The following is a 14003-nucleotide window of genomic DNA, read 5'->3' as shown; positions in this document are numbered from 1 at the left end:
CTTCTGCATTAGATACTAATGAGTTTTTCAGGATATCAAAATGCAAAACTGCTAAAGAGATGTGGGACACACTCAAAGCTACTCATGGGAACATCAATGAATCAAAGGAAGTAAGGTCAAAAAGTCAAGCAAGAAGGAAAAAAAAGGTAAAACAGAAAAAGCCTCAACCTCTGCTTCATGGCCAAAAAGGAAGATGACTTAAGTAGGGTAAGTTCATCTAACTCCTCAAACTCTGAAAATTACAGTCAATTGCTTCAAGCCTTTTAAGAAACACATGAAGAAGCCAACCGATTGGCCCTCTTGAACAACCAGTTAAAGGGAATGAATAGCTGGCTTGAAAACAGAGTCAAAACACTGGAAGAGGAATTGGAAAATTCAAAAAATAGATTTTGAAAACCTTGAAATTGTTTACAAAAACTCCTCTTGCAAGTGTGATACTCCTGTTTGTGAAAATTGTGAAAATCTTGAAAAGAAAGTCCACTATTTTGTTAAAACTATGGATAAGCTTTCTAAAGGTCAATCCAACTTTGAGAATGTCTTGGCATCTCAAAAATGTGTTTTTGGAAAAGCTGGATTGGGCTTTAACCCACAAAACAAACAAGATAGATTTTCAAAGTCATTTTCGAAAATGCCAGAAAAACAACCGAAAGAGGCCATTCTATTAGGTTCTGTAAAATCAGGAAATATGCTATTCCTAGGGACTTTATGAAGTGGATTCCGAAGTGTTGTAAAGGTTCAAATGATGAATGTAAACCAAATGGACCCACATTCATAAGGGGACCAAATCTTTGTACTTGAAAATCTTCTTTGTAGGAAAACTTGGAGGAGAGCATGCAACAATGGTACTTGGACAGTGGATGCTGCAAGCACATGACTGGGGACAAATCAAAGTTCTTGAACATCTCCTTTAAGCAAGAAGGGCATGTTACCTATTGGGACAACAACAAGGGGAGGATTCTTGGGAGAGAATCCATAGGAGACAAAGATATCTTGGTCATCCATGATGTGCTCTATGTAGAAGGTTTAAAACACAATCTGCTGAGCATTAGTCAATTGTGTGACAAGGAATTTCAAGTTATCTTCAAAACAAACACATGTGAAATCTGTTTCCCCAACACTAAAGAGGTAATGTTGGTAGGTAAGAGAATCAATAATGTTTATCTTCTAGATATCTCTTCACCATGTTCAATTTGTTGTCTTCTATCCAAGCAAGATGAGTCTTGGCTTTGGCATAGAAGAATTGCTCATATTCACATGAATCACTTGAACAAGCTAATTTCAAGGGATCTTGTGATTGGGCTACCAAAGCTCAAGTTTGAGAAGGATCATATTTGTGAAGCTTGCCAAAAGGGGAAACAAGTGAAAAGCTCTTTTAAAATAAAAAATGTTGTTTCTTCTTTAAAACCTCTTGAGCTACTTCACATGGATCTTTTTGGACCTTCAAGAACCATGAGCCTTGGTGGAAATTACTATGATCTTGTTATTGTGGATGATTTTTCTAGGTTCACTTGGACTCTTTTCTTGAAATAAAAAAGTGATGCCTTTTCTGCATTCAAGAAGCTTGCAAGAAGATTGCAAAACACAAAGAACAACAACATAGGCTCAATAAGAAGTGATCATGGTGGTGAATTCCAAAATGAAAAGTTTAGCAAGTTCTGTGAAAAGATGGGGATTCTGCATAATTGCTCTGCTCCAAGAACTCCACAACAGAATGGTGTGGTAGAGAGGAAGAACAGGTCCCTTAAAGAGCTAGCTAAAACAATGCTTAGTGAATCTTCCCTTCCTAAGTATTTTTGGGCTGATGCAGTTAGCACCTCTTGTTATGTGATGAATAAAGTGCTAATTAGGCCAAAGACTCCTTATGAACTCTTCAATGGAAGGAAGCCAAACATCAATCATCTCAGAGTTTTCGGTTGCAGCGGTTTTGTTCTCAACAATGGAAAGGAAAACCTAGGGAAGTTTGATGAAAAAGCTGATCTTGGTATCTTCATAGGCTATTCTTTAACAAGTCATGCATACAGAATCTACAACAAGAGGCTAATGACTGTAGAAGAGTCTGTTCATGTTGTCTTTGATGAAGTGGATCACAAAAGCATTCAAATCCCACAGACCAGTGCTGAAGAGGATGAGCAGAACATCAGTTTGGAGAAGCTGGACATTAGTGTAGAGAAACAACCGGTTGATTCGTAGAAACAACCGATTGAAATTCCGCAACAGAGTGAGTTGCCCAAAGAATGAAGGATTCCTAGAGATTTGTCAGTGGAAAACATCATAGGGCAGATAAAGGAAGGTGTCTCTACACGTAGCTCCATCTCAAACTTCTGCAGGCACACTGCTTTTGTCTCTCAAATTGAACCAAAGTCAATTGATGAAGCTCTCAAGGATGAAAAATGGGTTGAAGCTATGCATGAAGAGCTGAATCAGTTTGCTATGAATGAGGTATGGTTTCTTGTCCCTAAAACAACAGAGATGAACATCATTGGTTCGAAGTGGGTGTTTAGAAACAAATTGGATGAAGATGGTGTGATCACAAGGAACAAAACAAGGCTAGTTGCCAAAGGCTACAATCAAGAGGAGGGCATTGATTATGGTGAAACCTTTGCTCCTGTTGCAAGATTGGAGGCTGTGAGGTTACTGTTGGCTTTTGCATGTATGAGTGGTTTTAAATTCTTCCAAATGGATGTCAAGAGTGCTTTTTTGAATGACTACATCAATGAGGAAGTGTATGTGGATCAACCACCGGGCTTTGAAGATCATCAACATCCCAATCATGTCTTCAAGCTGAAAAAGGCATTGTATGGGCTGAAGCAAGCTCCAAGGCAGTGGTATGAAATGCTTAGCAACTTCCTACTGTCTTATGGCTATAAAAGGAGAATGATAGACAAGACTCTCTTCATCAAAAAGTCAAACTCTAAAATTATCCTTGTGCAAATCTATGTAGATGACATCATCTTTGGTGCTACACAAGATAGTTTGTGTGAAGAATTTGTGGCTGCTATGAAAGGTGAGCTTGAAATGTCTATGATGGGAGAATTATCTTTCTTTCTTGGATTGTAGGTTAAGCAAACAAATGATGGGATCTTTCTATGCCAATCAAAGTATTGTAAAGAGATTCTCAAGAAATTTGAAATGGAGAGTTGCAAAGAAGCAAGCACTCCTATGCCATCAAGTTGCTACATGGATGCAGATGCTGCTGGAAAAGGGGTAGATCAAACCAAATACAGAGGTTTGATTGGCTCTTTATTATATCTAACAACAAGTAGACCAGACATTATGTTTGCGGTATGTCTTTGTGCAAGATATCAAGCAAATCCTAAGGAGTCACACTTCAAAGCTGCAAAAAGAATTCTGAAATGTCTCAAAGGAACATCAACTGTTGGGTTATGATATCCTTCTCACTCTCCAATTCATTTAATTGGTTATTCAAATTCTGACTTTGCAGGATGCAAGCTAGACAGGAAGAGCACAAGTGACACTTGCCACCTTCTTGGTTCAAGTCTTATCTCATGGCATAGCAAAAAGCAAGCATGTGTAGCTCTCTCTACTGCTGAGGCTGAGTATATAGCTGTTGGAAGCTGTTGTGCACAAATTTTGTGGCTTAAACAACAACTTGCAGACTTTGGATTGCAAATAAGCAAGGTCCCTTTGATGTGTGACAACACAAGTGCCATCAATCTTACCAAAAATCAGATTAAGCACTCAAGGACTAAGCATATTTAGATACGCCATCATTTCATCAGGGATCATGTAAGCAATGAGGACTGTGAAGTGAAGTTTGTTGAAACTAAACTGCAGTTAGCTGATATCTTCACAAAACCATTACCAAAAGAGAGGTTCTTCTTTCTAAAAAATGAGTTAGGTATCCTTGACCTTCATAATCTTTCCTAAATCTGTTTTAATACATGTTAGAGTCTATTTGTGAAGACAAATAGGGGGAGAATTGATTAGTTCTTGTGTATCTTTCTCTGAAACTGTTTAAAACTACTGAAATCTCTGATATTAAAACTGTTTCTGCTTCTGCTGATAGAAACAACCAATTGTTTCGTATAAACAACCGATTGTTTGTTTGAAAATCTGCTTCCAGCATGTGAAAATCTAACCTGCTGTTGTAGGAAGCATTTGATTGTATATATGCTATTTTTGCAGGTACTGCTTCAGATTCAATCAAAACCAACACAAACAACCAGGGAGTTGTCTTCATCAAATAGGGGGAGATTGTTGAATCAAGTGTGTTCAAGCTTTGAAGAATCCAAACCCTTTGAAGGTTGATGAAAGCTGGATGTGCTTGGTGTTGCTGAGCTGTCTTTAGATAGGATCTGGGGTAGATTTTATGTGTAAATCCACTCTTGATTGAATCCAAAGCATAAGCATTCTCAAACCTTTTAATTGAAAAGTGTTTTTCAAACTAAGTGAAAAACAACCTGTTGTTTTGTCGAAACAACCGATTGTTTTATACTTAGGTGTTTTTAGAAAGGTTGAAAACTGTTTTTGATGGTTGACTTGCTGTCAAACCAAAACAACCGATTGATTCGTGAAAACAACCGATTGTTTGTTTTGGGACCATAACAAAAAACTATTTTGTGCTTTGACTGAGCATTAAATGATTTTACAACTGTTTAGGCTCCAGTTTTAAATGATTTGGCCAATCTTTAATTACAATAAATAGTTTTTTAAGATTATGCAACAGACAACTTTGCTTTAATCACAGAAAAACAGATTTGAGTTTTTCACTGAATGAGTTTTTGAAAAGTTGAGAATTGCTTAGAGATTGCATTGATCAAAGAGTGTGAGATAGGATTTTCATCTTGTATTGATTTAAGATCTTTTTTGTAACAAATGTAATCCTCTATACTTTGTAAGAAACTCTGTGTGTATAACTGAGAAGTGTTGTGTGTTCTTGAGGGGATTAAGATCAGCATTCTTAGTGGTGTTGTGCTGAGCCAAAGGAAGTGTGTGTCTTGAGGGGATCAAGGTCACTTCTTTGGTGGTGTTGTAAGTAATCTAGGGTTGATTGCTTAGTGGATTCTCCAGTGGTTTTTGGGAAGACTGGATGTAGCTCTGGGTTAAGAGTGAACCGGTATAAACCTCTGTGTGCATTCTCTCTATCCTTAAACTCTTTAATTTCAGTTTTATATTTGTGAACTGGTATAAACAACCGATTGTCACGATATTTTATCCTATGTTGTATGATATAATTAGATCAATCATTACATTACTTTCGAGACACCATAACATGAAAGCATCTTTATGAACCAGTTGCAAGAAGTTGCTAAACACATAAAAATTAAAAACACTAAACACATAAAAAAATTAACTAAATAGTAAACACATAAAAAATATTAATACATTTATTAAAAATAAAAACAGTAAACATATAAAAATGTAAATACGTTTTTAAAAATTAAAAACAGTAAACACATTTAATAAAAAAACTCTAAATACATTTATAAAAGAAAAAAAAAAGTGATGAACTTACTAGAGAAGAAGTAGCATGATCAACACAAGCAAAGAACCACCAAATGTTGCAACCACAACACCCAAAACCCAATCTGAAAAAAAAAACACAACAAAAAATATTATAAGTTCACAAAATCGATTATGTATGTAGTTATAGAAAACCAAAATCAATTTCGACCTTTTTGCCACACTATGAGAATTCATTCTCATTCTAGTTTTAAAAACTATAAAATCGATTATCTAAAACCATCATGCTCCATTTTGGAAAACTGGAAAATTGATTGAGAATTGCTTTTGTTGTTTACGTGAAAATTCTAAATGATTTTTAATGTACATGAAAATTGATTCTAGTAAAAATAATCAAGAGAGACTCATTGTATCAAGTGATTTTACCTTCTTTTATTGTTCTTTCTCAAGGAAAAAAAAAAACAAAAAAACTTTAACAACAAACCAACTCTCACTTTCACTCGTTCTGGGCATAGCAAAACCAACTCTCACACAATACAAAATTCACTCTATCTAAACAAAGCAACAACAAGCACAACTCTCACAAAACCTAATTTTATTTCTACACTAACAAAGTTCACACGTCTAGAACTTTTTTTAAAAAAGTGGTAAAAAATTCTCTTATGAACCACTACTACCTTGCGCTGTAACCACTATAACCAAGGAAACCCCATTCAAAACTGATATCATTGTATTCTGAATGCATGCACAACTACCTACCAATGTATTCACAGTATTTAATATATTCAAAATAGATACAAGGGTATCAAAGTAAAATTACATTGTTCTATTGTGCCACGTGTAATCTCCTCATTTTTATGAAGAGTAAAAAAACACCCCACCCATCCTTCCTCCTCCCTTATGATACCAAAAACAAACTAGAGTAATAAACTTATCAAACTTTATTGTTGCGACTAATATAAATACAAATCACCTGAATTTGCTATTGATAACTTTTACTATCAGAGTGTGATTATTAACTGATTTATTTTCTTAACTATTTATAGTTTTCATGCTTTACAATAGAAAAAATTATCATTAAATATGTTTCTTTCTTATGTTTATTAGTTAAACTTTACTGAAAATATAAGTTTTTATGATTTTTTTTATATTCATCTCATTTCTTATATGACTAATATTTTAACTTGTGTAATATATGACAAATTTATATGATTATTAACTATTTTATAATACAGTATTTTAAATTAGTGAAATTTATATTAAATAAATACTTTTAATATATATATATGTATATATATATATAAATATTATGCTCAATATTCTAATCTATATACTGAGAATTAGTAACTAGTGATAATTATTTTTAAAATATTAGAATTTAACTAAAAAATAGATTAAGAATAATAAATTAGAAAGCTCTATTAATAAATAGTTTCTGAAATATTTATTTTAATTTACATTGAAAGAAGGTGGATATTTTCTTTGACACGTTGTTTTTTCTTAATTAAAATTTATTAACATGTTATTAATAATTTTTTATATATATAATAATTAATAACTCTTTCTTGATTTTATGATTTTAATTAACAAGAAAAAAAATCTTAGAAAATGCTATCATAAATTCTAATCAGTGAAACAACATCTCAGAGAATCTGTTGTTTGTACTACTGTTCCTTCCTCTTCTCCCTCAACCAAGTCGGCCACCACGTTCTCCTACTCCCCAGGATTCTCATCTCACCTTTGACTCTTTTCACTCTCTCTCTCTCTGTCTCTCTCTCAGTGTTTTTGTTTACTTCACTTCTCTGCATACAACTTTCCACTTTTACACCTTTCAATTTCATTTTCACTCCATTTTGTTTTGCAAATTTTGTCCATTTTCATCGTACATTGTATCTGCATGAACAACAACGTTGTTCATTCCCTCATGCACTCTCTTCTCCTCAATCCCATTTTCCTTAATGTCTTATCCGCCTCCCTCCACTGTCTCTTATTGCTATCAGCTTCGCTGTCATGGCTTTGGAACAAAATGACATTCACGCCAGGAACCGGGGAAGAAGACTCTAAGGAGAAAGAGAAACCCAATGACAGTGAGACCCTCTTCAAAACGACCGTGTTTTGTTCTCTTGGTGTTTCTGCTTTCAGTTTCGTTCTCTGTTTCTTCAATTACTTCTATTGGTATGCTAGTGGGTGGTCAGAACAAAAGTTTATGACCCTTTTGGATTTGGCTCTCAAAACACTTGCTTGGGGTGTTGTTTGCGTTTCCTTGCACAAAGGGTTCTTCGTTTTTGGTTCCGGTGAAAGAAGCTTCAGGTTTCCACTCATCTTCAGAGTTTGGTGCGCCTTGTATCTCGTTTTTTCTTGTTATTCCTTCGTGGTGGATATTGTTGTTGTGACCAAGATACCTACTCAGTTATTGGTTTATGATGTTATGTCCACCTGTGCGGGGTTTTTGTTTTTTTACGTCGGGTACTTTGTGAAAAAAAAGGGTCACGTTAACGGTATCGAGGAACCTCTTTTGAATAATGATGCAAAAGAGACCAAGGGTGGGGACAATGTTACTCCTTTCTCCCATTCTGGAGTTTTTAGCATTCTCACTTTCGCTTGGGTGGGTTCTCTTGTGGCTGCTGGCTACAAAAAGACCTTGAACCTTGAGGATGTTCCTCTGCTAGACAACAAAGACAGTGTGGCTGGTGCTTTTCCTAGTTTCAGAGATAGACTTGAGGTTGATTATGGTGCAAATGCAATTAACAGTCTCACCACGCTTAAGCTGGTGAAGAGTTTAGTAATGTCAGCGTGGAAGGAAATTCTGTTCACAGCTTTTCTTGCATTGTTAAGCGCCTTGGCTTCTTATGTTGGTCCTTACCTTATTGAAGGTTTTGTTCAGTATCTTGATGGACAAAGACAGTATGAAAACCAGGGTTATGTTTTGGTTTCTGCCTTTTTCTTTGCAAAAATTGTGGAGTGCCTCTCTCAAAGGCATTGGTTCTTTAGGTTGCAGCAGATTGGACTTCGAATTCGAGCACTGCTTGTTGTGATGATCTACAATAAGGCTCTCACAGTTTCTTGTCAATCAAAGCTGGGCCACACTTCTGGGGAAATAATCAATTTCATGTCTGTTGATGCTGAAAGAGTTGGTGTCTTCAGTTGGTACATGCATGATTTGTGGATGGTGGCGTTGCAAGTCGCATTGGCCTTGTTGATTTTGTATAAAAACCTTGGCCTTGCTTCCGTTGCTGCTCTTGTTGCAACCATTGTTGTTATGTTGGCAAATGTTCCCTTGGGGTCATTACAAGAGAAGTTTCAAAATAAGTTGATGGAGTCAAAAGATATTAGAATGAAGGCCACATCCGAGATTTTGAGGAACATGAGGATCCTCAAACTACAAGGTTGGGAAATGAAGTTTCTATCAAAAATAACTGAGCTCAGGAAAACTGAGGAAGGCTGGTTAAAAAGCTTTGTTTATACCTCAGCCATGACCACATTTGTGTTTTGGGGTGCACCCACATTTGTATCTGTGGTTACTTTCGGCACTTGTATGTTTCTAGGGATACCCCTTGAAGCAGGAAAGATCTTGTCTGCACTTGCAACATTCCGGATTCTTCAAGAGCCAATATATAACCTTCCTGATACAATTTCTATGATAGCACAAACTAAAGTTTCTCTTGATAGGATTTCATCATTCCTTCGGCTTGATGACTTACCGTCTGATGTTGTTGAGAAGCTTCCCCAGGGAAGTTCTAATACAGCAATTGAAGTAATTGATGGAAACTTCTCTTGGGATTTATCTTCCCCTAACCCAACATTGCAAAATATAAACTTTCAAGTTTTTCTTGGGATGAGGGTTGCTGTTTGTGGTGCTGTTGGATCAGGCAAGTCTACTTTACTTTCTTGTGTATTGGGAGAGGTACCTAAGATATCAGGCGATCTTAAGGTTTGCGGAACAAAGGCCTATGTTGCTCAGTCTCCATGGATACAAAGCGGCAAGATAGAGGATAATATTTTGTTTGGTAAACCCATGGATAGGGAAAGGTATGAGAAGGTACTGGAAGCTTGTTCCTTGAAGAAGGACCTGGAGATTTTTTCTTTCGGTGATCAGACAATTATAGGAGAACGTGGAATAAATATGAGTGGTGGACAGAAACAAAGAATTCAAATTGCACGTGCTCTCTACCAAGATGCCGATATATATCTATTTGATGATCCCTTTAGTGCTGTGGATGCTCACACAGGCTCTCATCTGTTTAAGGTAACTTGGTTTCGTCATTTGTTTATTATGTGCAATATAATCTGACCTATCATATTTTGCTTGCACACTAACAAATACAAATAGTCCTTGGTTTAACTCTTTCGAAGTGCAGTTCCTCCCATAGCATGAGACTAGTATTATTAATTTCCAGTGAGTGCCTTTTTTGTTCTGTGTACGGCAGGAATGCTTGCTGGGTCATTTATGTTCAAAAACAGTGGTTTATGTCACTCATCAGGTGGAGTTCTTACCCACCGCTGACCTTATATTGGTGAGCATTTCATGTAATTTTATTGTCAATAATGTAAAAAGAGATTTGTTTTTTTAATTCCATCATGTTATCTTTGTTGTTAGGTCATGAAAGATGGGAGAATTACTCAATGTGGAAAGTATATTGATCTGCTTAATAGTGGTACTGATTTTATGGAACTTGTCGGTGCACACAGAAAAGCTCTATCTACTCTAGATTCATTGGATGGAGGGACAACATCTAATGAAATAAGTACCTTAAAAAAAGAAGAAAATGTCTGTGGCACACATGATTTTAAAGAGAAAGAGGTAAGCAAAGATGTGCAAAATGGGGAAACAGACAACAAAACTGAACCAAAAGGTCAGCTTGTTCAAGAAGAAGAAAGGGAGAAAGGTAAAGTTGGGTTTTTAGTCTATTGGAAGTATATCACAACGGCATATGGTGGAGCTATGGTACCTTTCATATTGTTGGCTCAGATTCTTTTTCAAGCTCTTCAAATAGGAAGCAATTATTGGATGGCTTGGGCCACTCCCATCTCAACACATGTGCAACCTCGTGTTGAAGGAATGACTCTTATAGGAGTCTATGTTAGTTTGGCTGTTGCAAGTTCTTTCTGTGTCCTTGTCAGAGCAATGCTTCTTGTCACAACAGGTTATAAGACAGCTACTATACTCTTCAATAAAATGCACTTCAGCGTTTTCCGTGCTCCAATGTTATTTTTTGATTCCACTCCAAGTGGCCGAGTACTTAACAGAGTATGTTTACATTCTTTCAATTTTTGTCCTTCTGATTTTTAGAGATGATTATTGTATTTTAATAATCCTCCCCTGCACAATTCTAGTTCCCTTATTTTGTTTGTGGTTTTTCAACAACTATAGATTATATAATAGAATACATTGTCACTTGTCTTTCTTCATTTTTTTCTCTTGTAGGCTTCAACTGACCAAAGTGCAGTGGATACAGACATTCCTTATCAAATTGGCTCACTTGCCTTCTCAATGATCCAGCTTCTGGGAATTATAGCAGTGATGTCCCAGGTTGCATGGCAGGTTTTCATTGTCTTTATACCTGTAATAGCAGTCAGCATATGGTATCAGGTATTAATTGAATCATGTTGTTGTCTTTGATAATAAGGTGACACATAATTTCTTCACCTACGAGAATATGTACCAAATGTATTTTGCAAAATTGATTCCATTATTCAATGTTATGTGATATCATGGCTAAGATCTTATAAACTTATAATTCTGCAGCAATATTATATACCATCAGCTCGAGAACTATCACGTTTAATTGGAGTCTGCAAAGCTCCAATCATTCAACACTTTGCTGAGACAATTTCTGGTACTTCAACCATCAGAAGCTATGACCAGCAGTCAAGATTTAGAGAGACAAATATGAAACTGACTGATGGATATTCTCGGCCAAACTTCAATATTGTTGGCGCCATGGAATGGTTGTGCTTCCGCTTAGATATGTTGTCTTCAGTCACATTTGCCTTTTCCTTATTAGTCTTAATATCTATTCCACCGGGAATCATTGATCCAGGTATGTAATTCCAATCTGGTACTGTTACAAGTCAAAATTTAATATGGAGTTGAACATAATTGTTTTCCTTTCGTACAACTTTCTTTGTAGGCATTGCTGGTTTAGTTGTTACATATGGACTTAATTTGAACATGATACAAGCTTGGGTGATATGGAATCTGTGTAACATAGAGAACAAAATTATATCAGTAGAAAGAATACTTCAATATACTAGTATTCCTAGTGAGCCTCCCCTTGTTGTAGAAGAAACTCGCCCCAACCCTTCTTGGCCATCATATGGCGAGGTTGATATACAAGATTTGCAGGTAGTTTCAGCTACTACTTATATGTTTATGGTTTTGTACTATTGTTTTCTTTCATTTTTATGTCAAATGATTTATAAAATTCATGCTAAGGTTTTCTTTTCCCTAATGGTTAGTGGTTAGCTTATAATACAGAAAGTTTGTGCCACATATTTCAGAGCAATAGCATAATTTCTACATGATATCTGTGCTATGTTTGCAATGATGTGCTGCCCATGATGCAGGTTCGTTATGCTCCACATCTTCCTCTTGTGTTGCGTGGTCTAACATGTAAGTTTCGTGGAGGATGGAAAACTGGCATTGTTGGGAGAACAGGAAGTGGTAAATCCACTCTCATTCAAGCACTTTTCCGAATTGTTGAGCCTACCTGTGGTCAGATCATGATTGACAACATCAACATCTCTTCAATTGGACTTCATGATTTGAGGTCTAAACTAAGCATTATTCCTCAGGATCCAACAATGTTCGAAGGAACTGTGAGAAATAATCTAGATCCTCTGGAAGAATACACTGATGAACAAATTTGGGAGGTGGGTTGGTTAATATTTATGAACAGATATAGACACACACACTACGTTCTCTCCAAAAGATTATACTTGTATTTCGTTCTTCAAATTTTTATTGCATTCATTCACTCATTCACATTCCTTTAAATAGGCCCTGGATAAGTGTCAACTTGGAGATGAAGTTAGAAAGAAAGAAGGAAAGCTCGACTCCACAGGTTTGTCTTTGAACCTTGATTAGACAAAATTTTCCATAAATACCTATAGAAAAATAAAAAAAGAAAAGTAAAAGAAGATTTTGGCTTAAGTTAAAATTAGTTTAGTTTATTATAGGAAGTACTTTTTTTTTCAGTTTTCCTTCTTATTTTCTACTTGTATGAGTATTTAGGAAGAAATTTTGAACCTATTTCTAATATGGAAGTTGATATTTGTAGTTAGTGAGAATGGTGAGAATTGGAGTATGGGTCAGAGGCAGTTGGTCTGCCTTGGCAGGGTGCTTCTTAAGAAAAGCAAGGTTTTGGTGCTTGATGAAGCCACTGCATCAGTAGATACAGCTACAGATAATTTGATTCAGCAGACTCTTAGGCAACATTTCTCTGACTCTACAGTCATTACCATTGCACATAGAATAACTTCTGTTGTTGACAGTGATATGGTTCTGCTTCTTAGCCAAGGTCAGGAAATTATGTCATTCTTCATACAACTTTGATATTCATTCTTTGTACCTTCATCTTTTGTTCTCTGATTTGGTTACACATTAGTGCAGGACTTATTGAGGAGTATGACACCCCTACAACTTTGCTAGAGAACAAGTCCTCATCTTTTGCACAACTTGTTGCAGAGTATACCATGCGGTCCAACTCCAATTTTCAGAAATTTGTGGATCACTGATTTAAGCTTAAAGAAACAAAAGCTTCTTGACAATGATGACAATTTGGGTAGATTTTGTGATTTTGTTTGTAGAAAAATGTATTTTATGAATAAGGCTGAGGGAAGAAAATTTTAAGAGGGAATATTTATACAAAGTGAAATAGAACACCAATGTATGCCAAAGGATTTTTTTATAGCCAGTAAATTGAGAGTTGTAGGGGAAGACTGGTTCTGTGAAGGAGTTTCCTTAACATGAATATAATCTAAAGATAAAATCTAATATGTACATATTCTATTTTAACATGTATGATATAAAAAAACTTGTTGTTTATTATATCTTAATTAAAAAAATATTTATGTGTAATTTCTTTTATAAAAGGATTAACCTTATTCCCTCTTTGGTATAAAATTAAATGATGAACTTGGAAGGATTATAACCCTTCTGAAACTGCTCTTATATATATATATATATATATATATATATATATATATATATATATATATATATATATATTTTAACCTCATTTACCCTTTGTTTGTTTCCTTAAGAACAGAATAGAAGAAAATAAAAAGTAAAAAATATACAAGATAAAAATGTCACATTGTTATTGTTTATTTGAGAAGTAAAAAAAATCTATAAATAAACTCTTTCTAAATTAGCAAGAAATGAAGGCGTGATGATTTTTCTTCTTTTATTTTTTTAATTTCTTAAAAAATAAATATTTTTATAACATTAAAATTTAATGTTTAATTAGTTTGTCCAAAACTAAAATAATAGATGAACCAATTGGTCTGAGTAATGTAGTAATGAACTCACTTTTTTAAATAAGATATTAAATTTGAGAATTCTGATAAAATAAAAA

At 35.1% G+C, this 14003-nt stretch overlaps 1 protein-coding gene across 1 annotated transcript; it reads left to right on the top strand.

The window, feature by feature from the left end:
* The first annotated feature begins 7056 nt into the window (after positions 1-7056).
* On the top strand, positions 7057-13426 carry LOC137826642 (ABC transporter C family member 3). Its single transcript, XM_068632706.2, has 10 exons — positions 7057-9670; positions 9852-9938; positions 10022-10672; positions 10850-11014; positions 11171-11465; positions 11556-11770; positions 11992-12297; positions 12425-12488; positions 12705-12944; positions 13037-13426. Exons 1-10 carry the CDS (start codon positions 7322-7324, stop codon positions 13159-13161), a joined length of 4497 nt encoding a protein of 1498 aa, XP_068488807.2. The 5' UTR covers positions 7057-7321; the 3' UTR covers positions 13162-13426.
* The last annotated feature ends 577 nt before the right edge of the window (positions 13427-14003 follow it).

Source organism: Phaseolus vulgaris, chromosome 8 (genome assembly GCF_051622355.1).
Source record: "Phaseolus vulgaris cultivar YP4 chromosome 8, ASM5162235v1, whole genome shotgun sequence".
NCBI lineage: Eukaryota > Viridiplantae > Streptophyta > Magnoliopsida > Fabales > Fabaceae > Phaseolus > Phaseolus vulgaris.
The sequence above is the reverse complement of the archived record's forward strand: the minus strand, read 5'-3'. Positions and strand labels throughout refer to the sequence as shown.